Raw genomic sequence first — 27,829 nt, 5'->3', positions numbered from 1 at the left:
GCTTCAAAATCGCAGACCGCGATTTGAAAATGGTGCCGCCGGCGCCGAAATACACAGAGCCGGTCCTCGGCTCTTCTCGGCGTCTCTCGTTCACTTTTGGCTCCACTCGGGATGGGCGTGACGGTGAGCGGAGCTATCCGAACCTAGCCGAGTACACTCGGCTAGGTTTGGGCGGCGCTCGAGTGAAGCCGAAAGTGGCCGAGAAGAGCCGAGGACCGGCACTGTGTATTTCGGCGCCGGCGGGGCCATTTTCAAATCGCAGTCGGCGATTTTTTTAGATCGGCGTATAACACGCACCCGCGTGTTATGATTTTAAGGGGAAAAAAGTGCGTGTTATACGCCGATAAATACGGTACATCTTCAAAAAACTTGCCTCTTACTAAATACCCTGGACTGTCTACTTTCCAAGAAGGGGTGATTTGGGGGATATTTGTGCTGTCCTGGCATTTTTGGGCTTCAGGAATTGAAATAAGCCATCAGTAAATCAGGATTGATTTGGATTCTATAACTTTCCAACATTCTAAATAATATACACTGATTTGGGTTATTTTCACCAAAGAAATGTAAGAGAATACATTTTGCCATCAATTTATGAAGAAAGATTATTTGCAAAATTGTATAACAGAAACAAAGAAAAATATGTTTTTATTTAAACAATTTCAGGCTTTTTTTTATTTATTTAGCAAGAAATAAAAAAATCCAATGGTGATTAAATAGCACTAAAAGAAAGCTCTATTTGTGGGGGGAAAACGCTAAAAATGTCATATGGGTACAGTGTAGCATGACCGCACAATTGTCACAGTTTGACAGCGCTGAAAGCTGAAAATTGGCCTGGGCAGGAAGAGGGTGAAAATGGCCGGTATCAAATTGGATTAAATATGGAGCTGGCTTTGCATACAGAGCCTCAGTTATGGTGGAATAGAAATGCACCTTCACCAAGCTGTTATCACAAGGTTGTAACAATACAATTGTCTACAATGTCTTTGTGTGACGTGGCAGTACCCTTCACTGGAGAGTACCAGTAACAGTACCCTTCACTGGAAACACCTGACCTCCCTTGGAAGGGGCACCCCAATATGTTTGGCTATAGAGGTGGGTGTGATGGTAAGATGTTTCTATGCTCTTGCCTCTTGGCCATACAATCTATATATAAATCTTAAATATGGCGGGTTCTCTATACCAAGCTTTAAACACAAAATGTAAAAAGTGATTGGAGAAGCTTTGCAAATGGCCAGGATCATTGTAAAGTTTCAATGAGTTTTTTTTAATGGAACGTCAAGAACAACTTTTTACAAAATGTTTATTTTGTATAGAGTGGAGAGAGGTTTGATTAGCTGTCACATTGTATTTGCTGTCTGTGCCAAACTGATAATGATCACTTACTTTGTCTCAGGCCTCCACCACAGAAGTAAAGGGTAAATGGCTCCAGTGGAGACAAAGAAAGAGACATAAATCGGACTGAAGTTCTAACCATCCCCCACTCCATCCAAAATTGGAAGGTTCTACTTTAACGCATATGAGCAGGTGAATTACAAAGTGTATTTCCTGGATAACAAATTTATCAGACCCCTAAAATTAGTTCATAGCCTAAGAGAGAGGGTTAGTCAGTTTACAAGCTACTCAACACACATTGGAGACCTTTCATTTAAAGATGAAAAATTGGCAGAGTAGAAGAGCTATCACAACCAGGGATGAATACATCCGGGTCCCTAGAAAAGACATAAAAATAAATTAAATAATTACTAAACAATAACAAACTAATTCAGGGAAAAGATCCTTAATTAATGGATAGATGGATCATGACCCTTAATGTGAGACATTCATATTGTAAAAAATACTCTGCTCATGACCATCTCTCTACCTTTCTCATTAGATCTGCAGTACCTTCCTAGCATAGGATGTTAGGGAAAGTTCAGTTATTGGCTCCCTCCGTAATCAAGGAAGCAGTAATTATTTGGCCTAGTCTGCTCAGGGTGGGAGTTTGAGTGCTTCCCCCTGCCTCTTGAGGAAGTTTACAGAGCTTGGGGTGAAAGATTCAAAACAACCAGCCTATATTAGGTTCCAGCCAATTCCTGGACAGGATTGTCCAGAAGGGGGGTTGAAATGGTGATAAATGGTAATAAATAGTCTGAGACAAAGGTGAGCAGGGTTCATTCTCCCCAGGAGGGTTCCAGAGGCAGAGCGGCAGGTGCCCTCAGGCATCGCATGGAGTGTACAGCTGCTTTAGAGGCTTCAGCGGTGACAGGGCTAAGGGCATTGGAGAAGATGATTGCAGAACCTCACGCCAAGGGATCTGGTCTGGTCTTACTCACTGGACTGAGTCTGGAGGAAGGTGGAAGTTGGCATCTGTCCTAGGGTCTTGTGTGTAATGACCTTAAGCTAAGCCCTGTGACTGTGCAGTGTTCTGGAATTGCACTGGGTACCAGCGGTTATGCATCAGCGCAAGGTAACAAGTTGCCAAAAAGACTTCCCCATGGTCTTCAGCTGTGAATCCTTAAACTGTTCAACACCCACTATTACTCAAGATCAAGAAAATGATTGTCCTCTGATCACTAAGTGCTGAGTGTTTTGAAGCATCCCATACCCTGATCTCCACTCCTATTAAAGTTCTTAAAGCAATAACCCTAAAAAAAGGCAACTTCTAGACTAATTCATTTGAGCTGGAGTGTTTGGACTGGTGCTTGGTTGACTGGCAGCCTCTGTACTATTGTGGAAAATCCAGTTATTATCTGCAACTCCTTTGGGAGTGCTGCTACACATCCAACAATGAGATATCACAGCTTCCAACATGACCCTAGTACTGAAAAGGGAAGGGGGTGTGGAGGCATCAACTCTGCTGACACTGTTATATGGTGAAGGTGTAATACATACACTTACTGGTAAGTCAGTTCAGATGGGGTGGCGATGTCCATCAGGGGTTGTGTTGTCCTGGGATGTGCTGGTGTGCAGGCTTCACTGGCGATCCTTCACCTCAGGGGATGTTGGTTCCTTGTTGAGAGAGGCTTAACAGCGGTGTCCAGTGTGTGGAAGCTCCACGCTAACCACCCTGGAACCCAGAAGCGGAAGTGATGTCAGCGGTGCACAGGAAGTGTCCAGACATAGATAGGAGATAATACAGACTATGCGCCTCTAGGAGGCCAGTAGAAGGAGCTGTGAGCCCCGAGCGCGTAGTCTGTATTATCTCCTATCTATGTGGACACTTCCTGTGCACCGCTGACAGCGCTTCCAAGTTCCAGGGTGGTTAGCGTGGAGCTTCCACACACTGGACACCGCTGTTAAGCTTCTCTCAACCAGGAACCAACATCCCCTGAGGTGAAGGATCGCCAGTGAAGCCTGCACACCAGCACATCCCAGGACAACACAACCCCTGATGGACATCGCCACCCCATCTGAACTGACTTACCAGTAAGTGTATGTATTACACTTTCACCATATAACAGTGTCAGCAGAGTTGGCGCCTCCACATCCCCCTTCCCTTTTCAGTACTATGCTCACAGAGGCTATGGACACCCTCTGAGGACGGCTTCCTCCTCTCTCCCCCCCCCTCCTTTTTTGTTCTAACATGAATGTTCTATCAGAACCATCATTATACAATTCCATTCCTGACATCACAAAATCTGAGCGCCGGAAAACCTTTCTTCTCCAACATGACCCTCCATAAGATAGATAATACTCTTCTCCCGTCCTTCGCTCTATATTCCTGATTACACTCACCACTGGAATATCATAACCTCCAACATGACCCTCCATAAAATAGAAAAAAATTCTTCTCCTGTCCTTCTCTATACCTTCCTCATTACACTCACCACTGGACTATCATAACCTCCAACATGACCCTCCATGAGATAGGAAATAATCTGATCCTGACTTTCTGTCTAGATTTCTGATTACAATGTTGGAACATATCTACAACATCCCAAAGGTAGAAAATAGTTTGTTCCCATCTTTCTCTCTACCTTTCGGATTACACTCATAACTGGGATATCACACCCTCCAACATAACCCTTCATGAGACAGAAAATACTCTTCTGACCTCCTCTATATCTTTCTGAATACACTCATCTCCGGGTAACACACCCTTTAATATGATCCTTCACAAGGTAGACAATACTCTGCTTCTGACCTTCTCTCTACCTTTTTGATTACACCCACCACTGGGATATCACATTCTCCAACATGACTCCCCATAAGGTAGAAAATACTCTACTTCTGACCTTCTCCCTACTTTTTTGTCTACTGCTCCACTGCATTATCACACCCTCCAACATGACCCTCCACAAGGTCGACAATATTCTGCTTTTGGCCTTCTCTCTACCTTTCTCATAACACTTAAAACCACCAGGATATCACAACCCAACATGACCCTGCATAAAGTAGAAAATACTCTGCTCTGGACTATCTCTCTACTGTTCTGGTTACACTTACTACTCTACTTCTGACCTTCTCCCCTACTTTTATGATACTGCTCCACTGGGATATCACACTCTCCAATGTAACCCTTCCTAAGGTAGAACAAACTTGGTTCTGACCTTCTCCCTACCTTTCTAGTTACACCCACCACTGGGATATTAGACCCTCCAACATGACTCCACCTGAGGTGGAAAATACTTAGGAACTAGGAATAATGGGGGATGTTCTCTTGGATATTTTGGGTCTCCTATTAAGAAATACATATAAGATAATTCCATCTTTCTTGTGTTATCATACATATTAATATCCTTGATTTATTTCGGAGAGGGTTTTATGCTTACCTCTGCTGGGCACACATATGCTGGATTTTCCTCCTGTAAAAATAATGACCAGAAATGTCACATCACAACAAAAACACAGAAGCTCCCAACAGGAAATATGACTAACACGGTGAGCAATATCATTAATTACTTGTCAGAAATACTTTTTTTTTTAATTTTACTTTTCATAAAGGTGATAATCGTTACACAGGGATGAGAACAGGACATTTGACAATTCTTTTACGTTTTTCATGAAGTATGGCTGTGCCTGTACTAGAGTTAAAAAATAATTTCCCAGCAGGTACCCCTATATTTTTAATCAAGTAATTTGATGTATGGGGTTGGCTCCCTACCTAACACATAACAAAGGTCATTATTATTAATTTCTTGATGGGGCCCAAAGCTTCATTCAACATGACTTTTACTTTTCCACAGTGCAGCCAGGAAACAAAAAGTGATAGGGGTAAAAGGTTATTCTCTGATTATTGATTGGGCATGGATTTATTGAATGTTTTAAATGGAAGACTAATATCTCAACTTTCGATGGAGAGGTAGTTTAACTCCATTGTTTTTTGTTTTTTTTTAATCTGATAAATCTCTCCTAAAATTATCAACCCAAAAAATAAAGCAAAGTCAGGTAGTAAATATATATAATTTAAGTGTGGAATTTTCCTTTTTTTGTAATCACCTCCTGTTAGCGTAGTTTTCTAATGCAACATTGAAGTATTTCAATTTATGACAGATTCAATTTTTTTTAAACTCCATTTTGTTTTGTGTTTTTTATCTGGTAAATGTCTCCTAAAATTAACAAATCAAAAATAAAGCAATATCAGATAATAAATATAATTTGGTGTGTACTTTTCTTTTTTTTCTTTTTTTTTTATTTACCTAATGTAAGACAAATTTTCTAATGAAACATTGAAGTATTTCAATTCATGATGGATGAGATGAAACATTGAAGTATTGCAATTTATGACAGATGAGTTTTTTAAACGCCATTTGTTTTTTTTTGGTAAATTTCTCCTAAAATTATCAACTCAAAAATAAAACATATTCAGATAATAAATATAATTTAGGTGTGCAATTGTAATTTCTTTAATATACCTAATGTAAGCCTAATTTCTAATTAAAACATTGAAGTATCTCAATTCATGATGGATGAAGTATATTAACTCCATTTGTTGTTGTTGTTTTTTTTTTTTTTTTTTCATCTGATAAATTTCTCTTAAAATGATCAACTCACAAACAAGACAAATTCAGGTAATAAATCTAATTCGGCCATGGCATTTCCTTTTTTTTTAAATCTATCTACTGTAAGCTTATTTTTTTATGAAACAATTAAGTATCCTTCAACCCTTTTTAATCACCATCTGAAATGGTTCTTCGTCCTGCTGTAATCAAGACTCACAGTTATCACCAACCTGAAGCTCATGGTATTTTAAGGAACAATAACCCATCTAATAATTTTTTGTGTAGACATTTGCAGTCAAAATACTTGAAAATTAAATAACATATGTGCTTTTATTAGTTAAGTGAAACTGGACTTGTTCTGTATTGTTAGAACGTTAGAGTGTGCAGAAAGTTTGGATATAACATTGCATAAGGAGCTTTAGGTGTCCCTCAAAAAACTATAAAATTCTTTGGCAAAAAAAAGCCAATAATCCGCGATGCATCTCGTTGTCCATGTGCCAACTTTGTCAAGTGGACTTAGTGATTTTTTTTTATGTACACAGTATCTTATGTATTTTGTATGTATACTGTATGTATTTTTATATATGTATTGATTTTGCCAAGGCATATGATTTTTTTTTTAAGGGACATCTAACGCTTTTCATACATTGTTGTATCCATTATTGCAGTTAAGGGGATGTCCATAGTTTTGTGGAATTTGTTTTCCCTCGAGGGCTTTTTGAAATTAGGAATTGGTTCTCCTGGAGAGCTATTTGCCTCCCTGAGTTCTGGTGAAGGAAGTTTCACTGCTCATCCAAGTGTCTTTCTCAATTTAACAGGTGTCAGGAACATAACCCAACTGTCAACAAGGTTCATGGATTGAAGTTGGAGGCAAAATGGACAATGCTCTTCTATGATGTCACATCCCTATTCTGACTGCAGAGAGGATCGAGACTGTATTAATATGGATGAGTATGACTCTGGAAACGACCCTTGACAACTATACAGAACTGTAACCAAAGTTTGGTCCTTGTTGGAACTTTGTCTTAAAGGCTAGCCAAACCCAAAAAGAAAAACGTAATATATTGTAGCTTACTGGTTCTTGGATGGGTGACTACATTTTTTTTCTCTTTTGTAGGCCAAATACATTATATACAGGGCCATCTTAAGAGCATTATAAGCCCCCGGGCAATACAGTGCATGGGGGCCCTGTCTAGAGAATCACGCACAAGAATAAAAATGCTAATTAATAAGGCTATATTTATTGGTACCTGATTCCTATACTGACCCCTACACTGACCTACATGATTCCTACACTGTCCACTACACTGACCCTTACACTGACCTACATGATCCCTACATTGTCCACTACACTGACCCTTACACTGACCTACATGATCCCTACACTGTCCACTACACTGACCCTTACACTGACCTACATGATACCTACACTGTCCACTACACTGACCCTTACACTGACCTAAATGATTCCTACACTGTCCACTACACTGACCCTTACACTGACCTACATGATCCCTACACTGTCCACTACACTGACCCTTACACTGACCTACATGATACCTACACTGTCCACTACACTGACCCTTACACTGACCTAAATGATTCCTACACTGTCCACTACACTGACCCTTACACTGACCTACATGATTCCTACACTGTCCACTACACTGACCCTTACACTGACCTACATGATTCCTAGACTGATCACTACACTTACCTACCTGTCCACTACAATGATTAACCTGATTCGTATACTGACCAGTACATTGACCTTCCTGTCCACTACATTGACCGTTACACTACATTGTCCACTAAAATACCCACTACACTACACTGACCACTACAACACACACTACACTGACCACTGCAACACACACATTACACTGACCACTGCAATACACACATTACACTGACCACTGCAATACACACATTACACTGAGCACTGCAACACACACATTACACTGACCACTGCAACACACACATTACACTGACCACTGCAATACACACATTACACTGACCACTGCAATACACACATTACACTGAGCACTGCAACACACACATTACACTGAGCACTGCAACACACACATTACACTGAGCACTGCAACACACACATTACACTGACTGACCACTGCAATACACACATTACACTGACTGACCACTGCAATACACACATTACACTGACTGACCACTGCAATACACACATTACACTGACCACTGCAATACACACATTACACTGACTGACCACTGCAATACACACATTACACTGACCGCTGCAACACACACATTACACTGACCACTGCAATACACACATTACACTGACTGACCACTGTAATACACACATTACACTGACCACTGCAATACACACATTACACTGACCACTGCAATACACACATTACACTGACCACTGCAATACACACATTACACTGACTGACCACTAAATACACACATTACACTGACCACTGCAATACACACATTACACTGACCACTGCAATACACACATTACACTGACCACTGCAATACACACATTACACTGACCACTGCAACACACACATTACACTGACCACTGCAACACACACATTACACTGACTGACCACTGCAATACAAACATTACACTGACCGCTGCAACACACACATTACACTGACCACTGCAATACACACATTACACTGACCACTGCAATACACACATTACACTGACCACTGCAATACAAACATTACACTGACCACTGCAACACACACATTACACTGACTGACCACTGCAATACAAACATTACACTGACCGCTGCAACACACACATTACACTGACCACTGCAACACACACATTACACTGACTGACCACTGCAATACAAACATTACACTGACCGCTGCAACACACACATTACACTGACCACTGCAATACACACATTACACTGACCACTGCAATACACACATTACACTGACCACTGCAATACACACATTACACTGACCACTGCAATACAAACATTACACTGACCGCTGCAACACACACATTACACTGACCACTGCAATACACACATTACACTGACCACTGCAATACACACATTACACTGAGCACTGCAACACACACATTACACTGACCACTGCAATACACACATTACACTGACCACTGCAATACACACATTACACTGGCCACTGCAACACACACATTACACTGACTGACCACTGCAATACAAACATTACACTGACCGCTGCAACACACACATTACACTGACCACTGCAATACACACATTACACTGACCACTGCAATACACACATTACACTGAGCACTGCAACACACACATTACACTGAGCACTGCAACACACACATTACACTGACCACTGCAATACACACATTACACTGACCACTGCAACACACACATTACACTGAGCACTGCAACACACACATTACACTGACTGACCACTGCAATACACACATTACACTGACTGACCACTGCAATACACACATTACACTGACTGACCACTGCAATACACACATTACACTGACTGACCACTGCAATACAAACATTACACTGACCGCTGCAACACACACATTACACTGACCACTGCAATACACACATTACACTGTCCACTGCAATACACACATTACACTGACCACTGCAATACACACATTACACTGACCACTGCAATACACACATTACACTGACCACTGCAACACACACATTACACTGACTGACCACTGCAATACAAACATTACACTGACCGCTGCAACACACATATTACACTGACCACTGCAATACACACATTACACTGACCACTGCAATACACACATTACACTGACCACTGCAATACACACATTACACTGACTGACCACTGCAACACACACATTACACTGAGCACTGCAACACACACATTACACTGACTGACCACTGCAATACACACATTACATTGACTGACCACTGCAATACACACATTACACTGACCACTGCAATACACACATTACACTGACTGACCACTGCAACACACACATTACACTGACCACTGCAATACACACATTACACTGACTGACCACTGTAATACACACATTACACTGACCACTGCAATACACACATTACACTGACCACTGCAATACACACATTACACTGAGCACTGCAACACACACATTACACTGACCACTGCAACACACACATTACACTGACTGACCACTGCAATACACACATTACACTGACCGCTGCAACACACACATTACACTGACCACTGCAATACACACATTACACTGACCACTGCAATACACACATTACACTGACTGACCACTGCAATACACACATTACACTGACTGACCACTGCAATACACACATTACACTGACTGACCACTGCAATACACACATTACACTGACCACTGCAATACACACATTACACTGACTGACCACTGCAATACACTACACTACACTGACAACTGGAAGCCTACAGGCATGGAGCGGTAACCGACAACCAGAAGGTTTTCTGGTGGATCATGGAAGGGCACCAGCGACCATGCTGGGCAGGATGGAATCCCTGTCTGGAAGTGCTATGGGCAACAACGCGGCGGTACCTGCAGTGCGGGAGGACGTGGGGCCGTCCCTAGGCCAAGGCTGGGGTCCGAGGGGTCTGCCAAACGGAGCCATGTCTCTTGAAAGACCAGGGGAGCTGAGCTGAGCCGAAGGTGTCCGGTGCGGGACAATGACGTCAGCGCCGAGCGGTAGGTGGAAGAGGAAAGCCGCACATGACCCCATTCGCCCAATCACAGGGGCAGCCGGAAACTAAAGATGGTGGCTGGAGCGCAGGCCACGGGGACATAGGAAATAGAAAGATTGGGGGACAGAGCCGAGATTTCAGCGCCACTGGTCGCTGGGCAGGTGGGGCCCCCCAGGCAAGTGTAGCCCCCGGGCAACTGCCTAGCTTGCTCAGTCGAAAAAACGGCTGATTATATGCAATTACATAAAAATACCTGCTGTTCTTGCCGTGATCCCAGTGTCCTTGTCTCTTTTTGTGCATTGAGCTAAAATCTCAGACAATGTTCTCAGTGTTCCTAGCTATCTTCTGTGAACTACATAACACCTCCACCCTATGTAATGGAGATGTGGAGCAATGTAAGTGTTTTTAGTCCAAATAAGTAATATTGTACAGTGTGAGTGTAAGATTCCCAGCACCAGAAACCCAGTGCGAGCTTATGCTAATATTCGTGTGCGTGCACATTGTTCAAGTGCTAATACTTCTAGGCAAAGATGTACTATTCCTGTTCAATATGCTCGCTTTTGTGAGCACACTCACACACGCATATGCGCACGTGCACATACAAATCAGCGTGCATACTTGGCGCCCAGCTGCCTATTTAAACTGGCCTGTCACCATGAGCAGTTGCTGAATGGTCTTCAGCTTGTACCTGTATTCTTGTGACCTGATCCATTGAACCTGCTTACCTGTGTATGACCCGGCTTCCTCCTGGACTCCTCCTTCTCCTTTTGCTCCTGCATTAACCTTGTTCACCCGATCTCTTTGACCTAAGCCTGTTTACTGGTCTTTGCCTAATGATTCTGTACTGCACTGCCTGGCTGTTACCGACCTTGGCCTGCTCCCTGAACTTGGTATGCCTGCTGACTCGGTCCCTTGTTACCAGGCTGCCACTGGTCGCTGCCTGCATACAGGCTCTGCTACCATCTCCTGCTCTGGTGCCAAGCTGCTTCAGCATCCTGTTCCTAGGACTGTGACCCCCAGCTTCATCCATCTAAATGCGGACTTCACCAGCCAGCTACTCCGGCACTCGTGCCACTCCATGCCCTCACTCTCTGTCTCTACCAAAAGTGTTGGGCAGGAGGTGCAAGAGAGGCCTCCACAACATTCCAGTTGTCACCAGGTATGTGATAGTGAACATTTGAATAATGCAGAAAGTTTGGAGTTTGAAAGGTAATTTCAACTTTTCATGAGAAATGAAAAGATGAACTAACGCCAAATATCCCGCCCCCCTTCGTTCCCAGTTGCACATAGCTGCCACAATATCCTGTTCTGCTATTGTAATGGTCCATACCGAAATACACAGCCCCTCAATGAGTTTAAATCATAATGCTCACAATGGTAAGCGTTCATGATCGAGCAATGGCAAGCTATGTGACCACACTGACCAATGAGAAGCACATCTGGAGTTTATTTTTCCAGTAAGGTGTTCCAAAATAAAAAAGTGCTTCTCATTGGTCAGCGCAGTTACATGGTCATGCTGCACTAGTGGCAAGGGTAATCATGGCCGCTAGGTGCATTGGGCTCCAGAGGGTTTGCCAGGAGAGGATTTAGTTAACTTTTTTTCTTTTTCATGAAAAAGTGAACTTACCCTGTTAGTTATACCCTTTATTGGCTAACTGAATTTACTAGATGCAAGATTTCTGGATGGCCTAGATCTAATGCAATTGAAGCCTGAAGAAAGGATCCAATTGATCCTGAAAGGATTAGGAAGGATTCTTTTCCCACCACTGGAGCAAATTGGACCATAATTTATAAGGATTTTTCTTTCCACTAGATCAGCGGTCACCAACCAGTGGTCTGTGGACCACTGATGGTTAACGAGAAAATTTTGTTGGTCCCCAGGATTTCTGCCCAAAATCAACATTGTGGCAGATGTATACCGCCCAGTGTTTCCAGTGTTGTTCTCAGTGTGCACTGACAGTCAATACTGTCAGCTCACATTGATACCCGATGCCTCCTCTGTGGTTCCGGCTCCTGTGAACTCAGAGGGAGGCACTGGGTGTAGTTATCATGTACCTGGTAGCAGAGCCTGAAATGATGAGGAAGGCCTCTCTTACTCCTCTGACTCGGGGCACCTGGTAACAGAAATCGGAGGAGTGCAGAGTGGCACGAGTGCCTGTAAGTCTTGCAAGTAGCAGAGCGGGTATTCACACCAGGCAGGGGAGTCGTCAGTAGTCTTCAGAGAAGCAGGCAGGCCCCGTAGACAGCTGGTGGATGGCAGACTGAAGCAGCCTGGCACTGGCAACAATGGGCAGGTGAGGCATGCACTGGTAGCAGACTGTAGGACAGCAGGCACAGCAGGATGTGTCAGGAAGCAGAGTCAGGCAAGCCTGGTCATACACTGGCAGGACGGATCAAGTACAGAGGAGAGAGCAGGAGCATGGTCTGTGTACAAGCCAAGTCAAGAGCCAATCAGTGGAAGAGAAGCCAAAGGAGCAGACAGAAGCTGAGGTCAAGGACAAGCCGGGGTCAATGCAGGTGGAGTTCAGAAAGTGGTTAGGCAAGCCGGGTCAGCAATTGGGATCAGGATACAGAATCACAGGGTCACAGGAGGCTGAAAGACAAAGCAGCACTGAGCCAGAGCCCTGACATAGTTTCCAGCCACCACAGTTATACTGTGGCAGGTTGGCTCCCCTGGGCAAATCGCCGTGGCTGTACGTTGGGCGCTTTAAAACCACTAGGGGGCACGCATGCTCGCTGCGCGACGAAGGAGCCACGAGGTCCGCTGGGCACCAGCGATCGCTCCTGAGAGAGACAGAACGGGGATCTGTCAATGTAAACAGACAGATCTCTATTCTGTCAGGTGACAGATCTGCTGTTCATACTAAGTATGAACAGCGATCGCTCTCCTCCTCCAGGCAGTCCCATCCCCCCACTGTTAGAAACACTCCCTAGGGCACACATTTAACCCCCTTGATCGCCCCCTAGTGTTAACCTATTCTCTGCCAGTGACATTTATACAGGAATCAGTGGCTATTTGCGATCGCTGTATAAATGTCAATGGTCCCAAAAAAGTGTCAAAAGTGTCCGATCTGTCCGCTGTAATGTCGCAGTCCCACTAAAAATTGCAGATCACCATTACTAGTAAAAAAAAAAAAGAATAATAAAAATGCCATAAATATAGCCGCTATTTTGCAGACGCTATAACTTTTGCGCAAACCAAACCACCGATTTGTGGCTGAAGTGGTTAAATAGCCCATTTGGTGCCAACACATGTCAGCTGTGTACGTGAGCACGCTGATGTGCACATGTATGCGCACGTGTGTGCCGATATGCATTCACGCATGCCCATAGGTTTAAGCCAAATGCCTACGAGTAGGAGAGGGAACATGAATTAGCCTATGAAGAGGCACATAAGTCTGTTTAGAGCAGTGGTGTCCAAACTATGGCCCTCCAGTTGTTAAGGAACTACAACTCCCATCATGCCTAGTCATGTCTGCGAATGTCAGAGTTTTACAATGCCTCATGGGAAGTGTAGTTCCGCAACAGCTGGAGGGCTGTAGTTTGGACACCCCTGGTTTAGAGGAACCATGTTGTCTACTGGCATGCCCTTCCTGACAGTACTGCAGAGAATGGAAGGTGAAGAAGGAGGAGACTTCCAATGGTCCAATGGCAGCACTGATCACAGATTATGGGAGGGAGCACGGAGCTTGAGCACATGATGAGTCTGTGTAAGGCAGCAGTGTGATGAAGAGTGGGGGGAGGGGTGGGGGCAGAGAGCCGGAGCATTGTGTGTATAAGGCAGCAGTGTGATCCAGGCGGAGGGGGCAAAGAGCTGGAGCATTGTGTGTATAAGGCAGCAGTGTGATCCAGGGGGAGGGGGCAAAGAGCTGGAGCATTGTGTGTATAAGGCAGCAGTGTGATCCAGGCAGAGGGGGGGCGGAGAGCTGGAGCATTGTGTGTATAAGGCAGCAGTGTGATCCAGGCGGAGGGGGGGCGGAGAGCTGGAGCATTGTGTGTATAAGGCATCAGTGTGATCCAGGGGGAAGGGGGGCAGAGAGCCAAAGTATTGTGTGTATAAGGCATGAAAAATTCATGTCAGTGATCTGCGGGATTCAAAATTTTAAGTTTAGTGGTCCCAAAGGTTGGTTTCCACTGCTCTAGATCAACTGTGGGTTTATAGTTTTGTAGGTGCAGCTTTACAATTTATTTACTAATTTTCCTATTTGCTGAACTCAATAGATTTGTGTTTTTTTTCTAGCTATGTAACTCAAATGTTTTTTATCATGTTTAATTTAAATTGCCCATGCTTGGACCCTCACCCTTTTTTTTTCACATGGAAGCCCAGGCACACTGTCAAACAAGTAAAGTTTACTAACCTTTGTTTAGGTAGTCACAGTTGTAGTAGTGACATCTTGTTTTTGTCGTTTTCAGGACAAATCTGTTTTTACCTTCCTGCTTTGTAAAGTTGGTCACTGTGAAAACCTCATCTACTGGTATCAGAACCTCCTCTTCGCCTGGATAAAGGGAATATTTTTTGATCTGAGCACCGAAGCAGCTGGTGAAGGTGAAGAACGTGTCATTTCCAAAGCCCTCCGCTACTTTCTGGTTGGTGGATGAAGAGGAAAACTGGCCAAATCTGACTTTTACTCCTATTTCTTTAGGTTCAAAATATATCCCTTTCATCCCTCTGTATACCGACCGTGGTGACCACCTACAGCTCGACCTGAGTAGCACTACAGCTCGTGTCATCAAGAAATGCAGAGAATGGTAATGGAACGTGTCCCTGCTGCTATAATTTCTCACTGCGCTGTTGAAATTCGAATAAAGGTTGCTGGTTTTGTTGGAATAAGCCATGATGGCAATGCCGTACTCATCCCGAAAGCCACTCGGTACACTCGGTTTCTTGGTTTTCCATCTCTTTTCAGCTGCATCCCAAGTGCTACTAAATTCTGGGTCAGCTTGTTTTTCTTTAGCAAGTAGTGAACTTATATTATTTTCCATCTCTCCTATGCAGCCTTCGTACTGATCATCAAACGCCATGTCACTCATATTTAGGTAAACCTGCAGTGATCAGAAGAACTCTATTATGGTCATACTACGGTCATACATGTACATGCAGAATTTTAGGTCAGAATATTCAGAAGTCAGTTGACCCACCACAATGTTTTTTGGACTATAGGAAGTAATCAAAGTACCCATAAAGAACCTCCACAAATGGTGGGTTTACAGTGATGTTCTGGGTTCCATTTCTACCAGGAATGTTAACTGCATGGAATTTGTATGTTCTTCTTGTATCTCTGTGAGTTTTTCCCATGTTCTCAGCTTCCCTCCCATTGCCCAATAACCTGATGACTAATTGGCTTTTGCTTTTACATATTAATGTGGGAAATGTTTGCTTCCCATACAAGTCTATGGGGATGCAAGCAGGTAAAATGCAGGTCCAAAGATTTCAGAAGCATCTCAAACTGATGCAATCAACACAAGTCTGAAGTCAGTCAGTGTGTCAGCACTGGCCTTTAGGCTGCCACCCTCCCTTATTAAAGGGAACAAACTGTTTTTGTACATACTTTGTTTCCTTACTTATGGTCTGAATTTAATAATACAGCTTGATCTTCTTTTTTTTTCTTTATAAGTTAGGTAAATCTGCAATAGTGCATACTATTTGTTTGTATTTTCAAATGCAGGAAGCAAATTGAGCCCTTTGCTCCTTTGTGCATTTTTCAGACTCCCCTGTTGGTTGCTGAGCTCTGTTACTCAAGCTGAAATTTACACATTGGCTCCTCCCCCTCACTTCAGATGCCACTGTTCCTTGCTCAGTTACAATAGTTTTAAAGCCCAACTGAACATTTACTTTTAATCAGCTAACTACATTCCAGGTGCACCAAAACAAGGTGGCTGAAGCCTTGCAGTTGGTTTTCTTTAGGGTAAAAAGCCTTTCCCCTTCCAGCATGCTGCAGAGAAGAACCCTTGCTTGCTGTGTGGAAGCAGTGTTCTCTCTGTAGAAGTCTGACACGCCTCCTGTTGGGTCAGAGCTAGAGCTCTCCAATCAGCAGAGAGCATTCCTTTTGCTGATTGCGTAACTATAGGTCTGGCTTAGCAGGTGGTGTGCCCAACCTCTGCAGAGAGGCCACTGCTTCTACAAATAGAAAAGGAGTACATCTCTACAGTATGCTGGCAGGGGACAAGTTTCTCTACATATGCTGTGGCTGCTTTATAAAGAAAATGCACTTTAAGATGTTGAACACCTTTTGTTTGTTGTAACACCGTCTTAACTTTTGCTCCTATAAAACAGCCAAACAGGCAGAGCTAGAAGGTCATTTATATCAGCTCTGAATTTACAATAAGGCTTGTGTAAAGATAATATATGATAAATATACCTTACATCGATTTTTATCAGAAAAAAAACTGCTAAATCACAAGCAAATATGGTAAATTACACTTTTTTAAGTATTTAATGACCTATTACTTCAGTCTACATACCGCTTGTGTCTGCTGAATCCCAAATATCAGCCAGAGAGTAAACAGTATACCCGCAGGGAATCTCATTCTGCAATAATCTACAGGAACAAAAAAAAGAATAAGTTATATATTATTATTCAACATTAATGGTTGCACTTGTCTCCTTAAGTTGCAAGTAACAGTTCTTTAGATCAGGGGTCTCCAAACTACTTCCTGCAGGCTAACTCCGGCCCACTACAAGATGTTTTTTGTAGCTAAGGTCAGTGGCAGTGGCGTCGGCAGGGGGGGCTGACAGTGGCTGAAGCCCCGAGTGGGACCCCAAAAAGCCCCGGGTCTCGGGTGGGCACTGTTCTATTGTTAGCCCCAGTGCCGCCACCTGCCACTGAGCAGGGATCAATCTGATCCCGAGTGCCGCCGAGTGTGGCCGAGTCACATAGCAGGTCCCGCCGTCTGGAGCCTGCAGTGTCTATGATGGATGTCCCACTGGTCCAATAGCGGGACCACGGGACGTGTGACGTCCATCATAGGCGCTGCAGGCTCCAGAAGCCGGGAATTACAATGCGGCCGCCCCACCACATCGATCCTCGCTCGGGTGGGAGGGCGGCTCTCCTCCTCTTCTCTGGCTGTCTCGCACACCATGGCTGAGCTGAGCTGCTGCAGGACACGTGAAGTCTGTCTCCTGGTCAGGTAGGTCAGTGTGTGTATGTCAGGTAGGTAGATAAGTGCATGTCAGGTAGGTCAGTGCATATCAGGTAGATAGGTCAGTGCATGTCAGTGTATGTCAGGTAGGTAGGTCAGTGCATGTCAGGTAGGTCAGTGTATGTCAGGTAGGTAGGTCAGTGTATGTCAGTGTATGCCAGGTAGGTCAGTGTATGTGTCAGGTAGGTAGGGCAGTGTATGTGTCAGGTAGGTAGGCCAGTGTGTGTATGTCAGGGAGGTCAGGCAGCAAGTGATCACTGCACAGACTGAGGATTCAAATCAGTTGGTCTCTGCTTCTGATGGGAAACCTGATGTAAGGGGGGCTCTGATGAGATCTGATGTAAGGTGGTAGGGGGCTCTGATGGGGCCCTTATGTAAGGAGGCACTCTAATATGTAAGAGGGACTCTGATGTGATGGAGAGGATTCTAATGTAAAGGCAGGCCTTTTGATGAGATGATGAGACTCATGAAGATTTGAAAGGAAGACTTATGATGTGATGGAAGGGGGGCTTCTAATAAGAGAGGACTTCTTATAATATAGAGGGCTTCTGATGTGAAGGGAAAATTTTAGGTGAGATAGGGGGATTCTTATGTGAAGAGAGGACTTCTGATGTTAATGGATGACTTCTGATGAGATGAGGGGCATCTGATGTGAAGGGAAGACTGATGATGTGATGGAGGGCTTCTAAATGTGATGGGGTGTTTCTGGTGTGAAAGGGGGGCTTCTGATGAGGACTTCTAAAGTGAAAGGGGAACTTCTGATTTGAAGAGAAGGCTAATGATGTGATGAAGGGCTTTTGATGCGAAGGGTGACTTCCAATGAGATGGGGGCTTCTGATGAGAAGGGGGGACTTCTGATGAGATGTGGAAGTCTTATGATGTGATGGAAGGGGGCTTCTAATATGAAGAGAGAACTTCTTATAATATAGAGGGCTTCGGAGGTGAAGGGAGAACTTTAGGTGAGATAGGGGGGTTCTTATGTGAAGAGAGGACTTCTGATGTTAAGGGATGACTTCTGATGAGATGAGGGGCATCCTATGTGAAGGGAAGACTGATGATGTGATGGAGGGCTTCTAAATGTGATGGGGTGTTTCTGGTGTGAAAGGGGGGCTTCTGATTTGAAGAGAAGGCTAATGGTGTGATGAAGGGCTTTTGATGTGAAGGGGGACTTCTGATGAGCTGGGGGCTTTTGATGAGAAGGGGGGACTTCTGATGAGATGTGGGCTTCTGATGAGAAGGGATGACTTTTGATTTGAAGAGAGGACTTATGGTGTGATGAAGGGCTTCTGATGTGAAGGGGGGGACTTATTGTTAGATGGGGGCTATTGATGAGAAGGGGGGACTTCTGATGAGATGGGGTCTTCTGATGCGAAAGAGGGACTTCTGATTTGAGGAGAGGACTTATGGTGTGTTGGAGGGCTTCTGATGTGAAGGGGGGGGACTTCAGACGAGATGGGGAGCTTCTGAGCTGAAGGGGGGACATCTGATGAGATGGGGAGCTTTGAATGAGATGGGGAGCTCCTAATGAGATAGGGGCTTCTGATGAGATGGGAAGCTTCTGATTTGAAGAGAGGACTTATGGTGTGATGGAAGGCTTCTGATGTGAAGGGGGGATTTCTGATGAGATGTGGGGCTTCTGAGGTGAAGGGCGGACTTCTGATGAGATGGGGAGTTTCTAATGAGATGGGGAGCTTTTAATGAGAAGGGGGCTTCTGTTGAGATGGGAAGCTTCTGATGTAATGGGGACTTCTGCTGAGATGGGGAGCTTCTGATGCTATTGGGCAGGGGGGGCTTCTGAAGTTATATCTTGGAGTGATTTATTCATTTCATAAAGCTCTTTTTTATTGGCTTGCAAAAGTTTGTAAAATATACAATGTGGCCCTCATACTAAGAAGTTTGGAGAACTCTGCTGTACATGTATGAAATGTGTTCTGGCTTATGAAATCCAAAATCATTTGCTGGAAGCTAACCAGCAAAAGGGGCCCCACTAACATTCTTGTGGAAAGCTGATGAGGGAAATATAGTTTTCTCATATTATGTTGTATTTTTATTTTATTTTTAATTAACATTTTTACTTTTTGTATTACTTGATTATCTTTACTTAATTCTGTTCATGTGTAACTTATTTTTTGAATGACAATAAAATAACTGTACACTTAAAAACCCTCAAAAAGCTCACCCCTAAAGTGTATCCAAAACCAAAAATTGAATATATTCCAGCCCCACTAGTCCTTCAATGTGGTGGCTGCATTAGTTTTCCTTTTTAAGACTTTTTTCCTTTATTTTTAACTGGTGATCTTGCCAGTAACACACTTTGTATCCTAGGGTGACAATGCTCACTCACTGTCCTGCATGGAAGAGCAGCATTATCACACTAGGCTGCTTTTTTTTTTACTTGGACTCCTGATGTAAGGACTCTGTAGGGACACTGAATATAAAGGGGCACAGGTTCTGTTTAATCATCCTAATCCAATGACAGCCTATTACATACTGGTGTTCCCCGTTCACTCCTGCATTGTCTCTGCACTGCCTGTCAGACATTAGACATGTGTGGTTCGTTTCGTTCTAAATTAAAATTCAGACACATTTTTAGTTATTACAATAGTAGCGATATTAAACAAATCCGAAATAACAAAACAAAATTTCAGAAGAAATTTGAATTTGAAAGTTTTCGAATCGAATTTGAACAGTTTTCAAATCTAATTCAAATAGTTTTCGAATTCGAACCACTTACAAATTCAAATTATTTTCGAATCAAATTCGAATTTCCAAAGAAAATAAAATAGAAAATAAAGGAATAGAATAAAAAATAACAGAATAGAAAAGAAAATAATAGAACAGAAAATAAAAGAATATAATATAATAGAGTAAAACAGAACAGAATACAAAACAAAAGAATAGAAAAAAAGTGAATAGAAAATAAAGGGATAGAATAGAAAATAAAAGAATAGAATAGAAAAAAATATATAGAAACTAATATAGTAAAACAGAACAAAATAGAATAGAAAATAATAGAACAGAAAATAAAAGAATATAATTTAATTGATTAAAACAGAACAGAATAGAAAATAAAAGAATAGAAAAAAATTGAATAGAAAATAAAAGAATAGAAGAGAAAATAATATAGAAAGGAATATAGTAAAACAGAACAAAATAAAATAGAAAATAAAAGAACAGAATAAAATAGAATAGAAAAAAAAGGATAGAATGGAATACAAAATACAATAGAATAGAATAAAATAGACAGAATATAACCATCTTCTGAAATTCGAATTTCAAATAGAATAAATTTGAATAGAATAAAAAAGAATATAATAGAATAGAAAAAAAGAATAGAATAGAAAAAATTAATAGGATAAAATAGAATATAACCTTCTTCCGAAATTCAGATTTTGAATAGAATAAATTCAAATTCAAATGGAATAGAAAAGAATAGAATAAAAAAAATAGAATAGAATAGAAAGAATATAACCATTTCCCAAAATTCGAATAGAATGAATTAGAATAGAACAGAATAGAAAATAAAAGAATAGAATAGAATAGAATAGAAAAGAGTAGAATAGAAAAAACTATAGAATAGAAAGAATATAACCATCTTCTAAAATTCAAATTTCCAATAGAATAGAATAAACAATAGAAAAGAATAGAAAGAATTTAACAATATAACTGTTTTCTGAAATTCTAATAGAATAAATTTGAATTTCGAATAGAATAAATTAGAATTTGAATAGAATAAAAAAGAATAGACTATAATAGAAACGAATAGAATGTAATAGAAAATAATAGAACAGAAAATAAAATAATAGAATAGAATAGAAAAAAGAAAATAGAATAGAATGGAAAAGAAAGTTAGTAAGCCACCCCAATTGGTATTACAAGAGAGCCAACCGCTGTCTCTAAAAACCAATACCGGGGTGATGCCTGCGGCAGGTACGTCACTGGATGGGAAGTGGTTAAAGCCCAACTCCGGTCAATTTTTTTCCTATACAGTGGGGCTGTGCCCGCACTGCATGTGTTAACTGATCATTTTGTCTAAGGGTGAACACAGAGCCTGTAAGGAAAATGGCTACACTTCGGTTCACTATATACTTTAGATAAGGGGCTTGGACTTTTGAACTTTTTATACAAGCTATATGAAATGCTTTTGCAAGATTTTTATAATGTCAAAATGACAATTTACTAGCAAGGAAAAAAGGGAAGTTAGGGAAGTTAGCTAGCTCACCGCACATTTGGATTAAAGCCAATGGTACATGACTGTCTCAAAAGATTATTCCCATATTTCAAAATTATTCATATTATTCATTTCCTCGGAATTCAAGCTAGGTACTTTTTTAAGAAGCGTCACTGAGCATGTCATATAAAATATAACTTGTGATGACTTGTGATATGTAACTTGTGATACCTGTACTCTTGTGATTGGATAAACTAAGGGACCGCCCCTTGGTTTGCCCCTACTGATAAATGAATTGTTACTCTATATAAACATGTGAAATGATACAATACAGTTGTATTTCTGGATATCCAACTGCGTGTGGTGTCTTGATTTAACCAATCGATTGAAAAGATCTTTTTGATGTCCAAGTTCAGCTCAAGCAAGGAAAAGGTTTGAGGGCGCACTTGACCAGTATACCAATACCCTTACAGAGTGGTACCAGTCCTTCGATCCTCTGAAAAATGGCGCTCTCTCGCATCCAGCTGTGGACTGTTCCGGACGTCTTCACATCCAGACCTGGTCTATGGGCATGATGACACCAGGAACATTCCACCCCACCAGACCGCGGGGCGGGACAGAAACCACAGGGACCAGCCTTGCGCTGGGAGGATCGGAGGATTAAGTGAGTAAATCTCGGCCCTCCAATCCCCTAGACCAGTAATGTATTTAGGTTTTGTGCTGCCCTAGGCCTGACTAAACTCGTGCACCTCCTAATTTAAATATGACCCACCCCTTCCTGTCAAGGCCATACCCCTTACTGTTTAAGACCCACCCTGAAATTTTTGAGCGGGGACACTAGTTCTGGAGGCCTGGGGGGGGGGGGGAATGGATTCCCTTAATTTGCATAGATTTCCTCTCACTTCCTGTTTGGCTATGGGGCAGGAAGTGAAGTGAAATCTCTGCAATGGGACAGGGATGGTAAAAAATAAACTGACAGGGGCTATAACCCTCCCTTTATTCTATCCAAAATGAAAAAAAAAAAAGTGTTGCCTATAGTTCTACTTTATTGTGAATTGTGAAAATAAAAGGAAAAAAAAGCCTGAAAAAGACAACTAAAGCAGCCATCACTTCTAAGGACTTGTAAGCTTCAATATATTAAATTTTAGGATTGTATTGCTGATTTGGAAATTTCCACCGAAGACTAATATTACAAACCAAAAAATGCATATCTGATGTGAATGTACTGTTACAGTCTGGAGAATGGAGAATACAATCACTGACACAATGCTCATTACTTACCTTGAACTGGTCTGTACCTTGTCTGGTTGCCCCTGGTCACTATGAGGCAATATTTATGCTAGGCTTGTCCCTTTCATGGACATGATTCTCATCTCTGAATACACAGTGATAGACATGTGCAGGACGAAAAAATTTGTTTAGTTTAGTTTCGTTTCGATCCGTTATTTAACTAAATTCGTTTAGTTAAATTTGTTGCATTCGTTACATTCGTTTTCGGGATTCGTTTAGTTTCGTATTCGAAAAAATTCGACCGCATTCGAAAAAAAACAATCAAATTCGGAAAAATTCTACCACATTCGAAAAAATTTGACCGAATTTGAAAAGGTAAACTATATATAACCATTTTGCAAAATTCGAATTTCATATAGAATGAAATCGAATTCCAATAGAAAAGATTAGAATAGAATAGAAAATAAGAATAGCATAGAAAAACAATAGAACAGAATCGAAAAAAAATATAATATATTCTGGTACAGAATGAATTTGAATTTGAATAGAAAAGATTAGAATAGAATAGAAAATAAGAATAGCATAGAAAAACAATAGAACAGAATCGAAAAAAATATAATATATTCTATTCTAATCTTTTCTATTCAAATTCGAATTCATTCTGTACCAAATTCCAATTCCGGAAGATGTTTATATATATATATATATATATATATATATATATATATATATATATAATTTTTTTTTCCTATTCTGTTCTATTGTTTTTTCTATTCTAGTCTTTTCTATTAGAATTCCATTTCATTCTATTTCTATATAACCATTTTCCGAAATTCGAAAATTTCCGATAGAATGAATTTGCATTCAAATAGAAAAGATTAGAATAACATAGAAAATAATAGGAAAGAATAACATAGAAAAAAATTATATATAATTTTTTTTTTGATTCTGTTCTATTGTTTTCTATGCTATTCGTTTCTATTATTTTCTATTCTATTCTAATCTTTTCTATTCAAATTTGATTTCAGTCTATATGAAATTCGAATTTCGGAAGATGGCTTCCGTATAGAATGAATTTGAATAGAAAAGATTAGAATAGAAAATAATAGAAAATAGACTAGACAAACAATAGAACAGAATAGAATAAAATATAATATATATATATATTATATTTTATTCTATTTTGTTCTATTGTTTTTCTGGTCTATTCTTTTCTGCTCTATTCTAATCTTTTCTATTCAAATTCGAATTCATTTTATACAAAATTTGAATTTTGGAAGATGGTTTTATATATATATATATATATATATATATATATATACATATAAATATACAACATATACACCGACCTTGTATATATAAAGATAAAGTTCAGATGTGTTCTGACTGATCTAAGGAAGGGTGCGAACAAATCAGCCTGAAACGTAATCTTTGTCTGAACAGATGATTGTAACGATTTAGTTTGGAATGACTCTACTTGCTTTGTAATCTTTTTCTAAAGATTTGATGGAATAAAGCAACAAATTTTTAAGGCTCCATGCACACTGAAGCTCATAAACTGCAGTTTATTGGAGTTTGAGCGTTTTTTTTTTTTAAAAGCCCATAAACTCCACTCTATGTTAGCCTATGTGTCCATGCACACATGGACGTTTTTTAGCTTTAATGAGCAGTGGAGTTTATGGGCTTTTTTCTGAGCGCCAGAAATTCGCATTCAAAGTGCCGTTTTTCACTGCCAAAAAACGCCGATAAACGCTCATAAACGCACATTAATTAGCGTTCAGCATTCTATTTTTTCAATGCATTGTGGGAGCTTGGAATGCATTGTGGGATTTTTGGAGTGTCCTCTGTGTATTTTTATTAAAAACGCCCCTAAACGCTAAAAAACGCTCATAAACGCTAGTACAAAACGCTGTTAAAAGCACTTTTTCCAACCAGAGTTTTCTGCCAGCAATCTGGCATCCAGAAAAAGCTTTTTTGAGCTTCAGTGTGCATGGAGCGTAAGTGCAGCAAACTTTGGAACTTAGAATAAGAATGATAAGAATGAATATATAGAATGATTTTGAATTTGAATAGAAAAGATTAGAATAGAAGAGAAAAGAATAGAATAGAAAAACAATAGAACAGAATAGAATAAAATACAATATATGTTTTTCTAGTTTATTCTTTTCTATTTTTTTTCTTTTCTATTCTAATCTTTTCTATTCAAATTTGAATAAATTCTATATGATATTTGAATGTCTAGTCTATTCTTTTCTATTCAAATCTTTTCTATTCTAATTCAAATTCATTCTATACGAAATTTGATCCTCAGAAGCCATGTTCCGAAATTTGAATTTCTTATAGAATGAATTTGAATTTAAATAGAAAAGACTTGAATAGAAAATAATAGAAAAGAAAAGAAAAGAAAAGCATAGAAAAACAATAAAACAGAATAAAAAAAATATTAAATATATGTATTCTATTGCTTTATGATTTTATATTCTATTTTATTGTATTTTTTAGAAAATCTATTTCTATTGTTTTCGAATTCGATTCAAATTTGTTTTCGAATTCGATTCGAATATGCTTTCGAATTTGTTTTCGAATTTGATTAGAATTTGTTCACTTTTTTTCGGATTCGTTTAAATTTATTACTTTTGTAATTCAGAAATTCGGATGCATACGAATTTACAAATAATTAAAAATTTGTCCGAATTTCGATTTGGAACGAAACGAAATACACATGTCTACACAGTGATCTCTGTCTTCTCTGGTGGCCTCTTCCCTTTCTACAACATGCTAAACTAATCCCATTTAGGTACACAATTCTCATCACTTACCTAGAGGATACGTGGTGATCGGCATCTTCTCTGGTGGCCTCTGGTCACTTTGTTGAGACATTTATGCTAGGCTTGTCCCTTTAATGGATTCAATTCTCATCACTTACCAGGAGGAGATACAATGATCTATATATTTTATGGTGGCCTCCGATCCCTTTTATACCAAGTGTTAAGCTTGTCCCATTTATGGACACAATCTCATCACTTACCTGGAGGAAGCACGGTGATCTGTATCTTCTCTGGTGGCCTCTGGTCACTTTAATGCAATATTTATGCAAAACTTATTCCATTCATAGACAAGATTCTTGACCTGGAGGAGACACAATCATCTGTATCTTCCCTTGTGTCCCCTGATCCCCCGTTCTACAAAGGGCTAAGCTTGTCCCATTCATGGACACAAATCTCATTACTTACCTGGAGGAAGCCCGGTGAGCTACATCTTCTCTGGTGGCCTCTTGTCACTCTGCTGCAATATTTATGCTAATCCTATCTCTTTCATAGACGTGATTCTCATCACTTACCTAGAGGAGACATGGTGATCTGTATCTTCTCTGGTGGCCTCTGGTCTCTTTTGTGCAATATTTATACTAGGCTTGTCCCTTTCATGGACACATTTCTCATCACTTACCTAAAGGAGACAATGGGATCCGTATCTTCTCTGGTGGCCTCTGGTCACTTTGTTGAGATATTTATGCTAGGCTTGTCCCTTTCATGATTTTAGTTCTCATCACTTACCAGGAGGAGAAAAGCTGATCTGTATCTTCTATGGTGGCCTCTGATCCCTTTTCTACAAAATGCTAAGCTTGTCCCATTTATGGACACAATTCTCATCACTGACCTGGAGGCAGCGTCGTGGTCTGTATCTTCTCTTGTGGCCCCTGGTCACTTTGCTGCGATATTTATGCCTAAACTTATCCCTTTCATAAACAAGATTCTCAGCACTGACCTGGAGGAGACACAATCATCTACAGCTTCTCTCGTGTCCCCTGATCCCCGTTCTACAAAGTGCTAAGCTTGTCCCATTCATCCCATTCATGGACACAATTCTCATAACTTACCTGGAGGAAGCATGGAGAGCTACATCTTTTCTAGTGGGCTCTGGTCACTTGGCTGCAATATTTATGCTAAACTTGTTCCTATCATAGATGTGATTCTCATCACTTTCCTGGAGGAGACATGGTGATCTGTATCTTCTCTGCTAGTCTTTGGTCTCTTTTCTGCAATATTTATGCTAGGCTTGTCTTATTTATGGACACGATTCTCATTACTTACCTGGAGGATGCACGGTGATCTGTATCTTCTCTGGTGGCCTCTGGTCACTTTTCTGTGATATTTATGGTAAACCTATCCCATTCATAAACAAGATTCCCATCACTGACCTTGGGGAGACACAATCATCTGTATCCTGTCTTGTGTCCCCTGATCTCCGTTCTACAAAATGCTAAGCTTCTCATCACTAACCTGGAGGAAGCCCAGAGAGCTACTTCTTCTCTGGTTGCCTCTGGTCACTTTGCTGTGATACTTATGCTTAAAGAGGAACTGCAGTCTGCTCACATTAATTTGTAATAAAAACATCTTTGCCATTCTGAAGCTTCCCTTAAACCACTTTGCATATTATTTTACATATACTGTGATCCTGTACTTGCCAATTATGCTGCAGAAATCTCCTTCCACTGACACTTACAAGGAAGAGGCAAAGGGATCCGTATCTTCTCTGGTGGATTCTGGTCACTTTGCTGGGATGTTTATAGTAATCTTGTTCCGTTCATGGACACGATTCTCACAGCTTAGAAGAAGGAAGCGCTGTGATCTGTATCTTCTTTTGTGACTTCTGGTCCACTTCCTGTGCTATTTATGCTAAG

At 40.9% G+C, this 27,829-nt stretch overlaps 1 protein-coding gene across 5 annotated transcripts; it reads right to left on the bottom strand.

Annotated features, from left to right (window-relative positions):
- Positions 1-614: 614 nt before the first annotated feature.
- LOC141126646 (ecto-ADP-ribosyltransferase 5-like) lies at positions 615-27,829 on the bottom strand. 5 transcript variants are annotated; one of them, XM_073612577.1, is made up of 6 exons: positions 27,652-27,829; positions 26,177-26,277; positions 17,070-17,146; positions 14,966-15,650; positions 4,752-4,784; positions 615-1,709 (listed from the first exon to the last, which is right to left on the bottom strand). In XM_073612577.1, exons 3-6 carry the CDS (start codon positions 17,133-17,135, stop codon positions 1,642-1,644), a joined length of 852 nt encoding a protein of 283 aa, XP_073468678.1. In that variant the 5' UTR covers positions 17,136-17,146; positions 26,177-26,277; positions 27,652-27,829; the 3' UTR covers positions 615-1,641. The 5 variants fall into 5 exon arrangements, with proteins under 5 accessions (XP_073468678.1, XP_073468677.1, XP_073468675.1 ...); XM_073612576.1 differs by lacking the exon at positions 26,177-26,277 and having other exon boundaries at positions 27,614-27,829; XM_073612574.1 differs by lacking the exon at positions 26,177-26,277.

Source organism: Aquarana catesbeiana, linkage group LG02, assembly GCF_042186555.1.
Source record: "Aquarana catesbeiana isolate 2022-GZ linkage group LG02, ASM4218655v1, whole genome shotgun sequence".
Lineage (NCBI taxonomy): Eukaryota > Metazoa > Chordata > Amphibia > Anura > Ranidae > Aquarana > Aquarana catesbeiana.
Note: the sequence above shows the minus strand (reverse complement) of the source record. Positions and strands in the feature narration are given on the sequence as shown.

Bases quoted from the DNA above. Each gene is read 5' to 3' on its own strand.
- LOC141126646 (XM_073612576.1), bottom strand. From the start codon at position 17,135: ATGAGATTCCCTGCGGGTATACTGTTTACTCTCTGGCTGATATTTGGG. The intron at 15,651-17,069 runs GTATGTAGACTG...TGATCACTGCAG, and splicing joins GGATTCAGCAGACACAAGCG to GTTTACCTAAATATGAGTGA. The intron at 1,710-4,751 runs GTAAGCATAAAA...TGTCTTTTCTAG, and splicing joins CATATGTGTGCCCAGCAGAG to GGACCCGGATGTATTCATCC.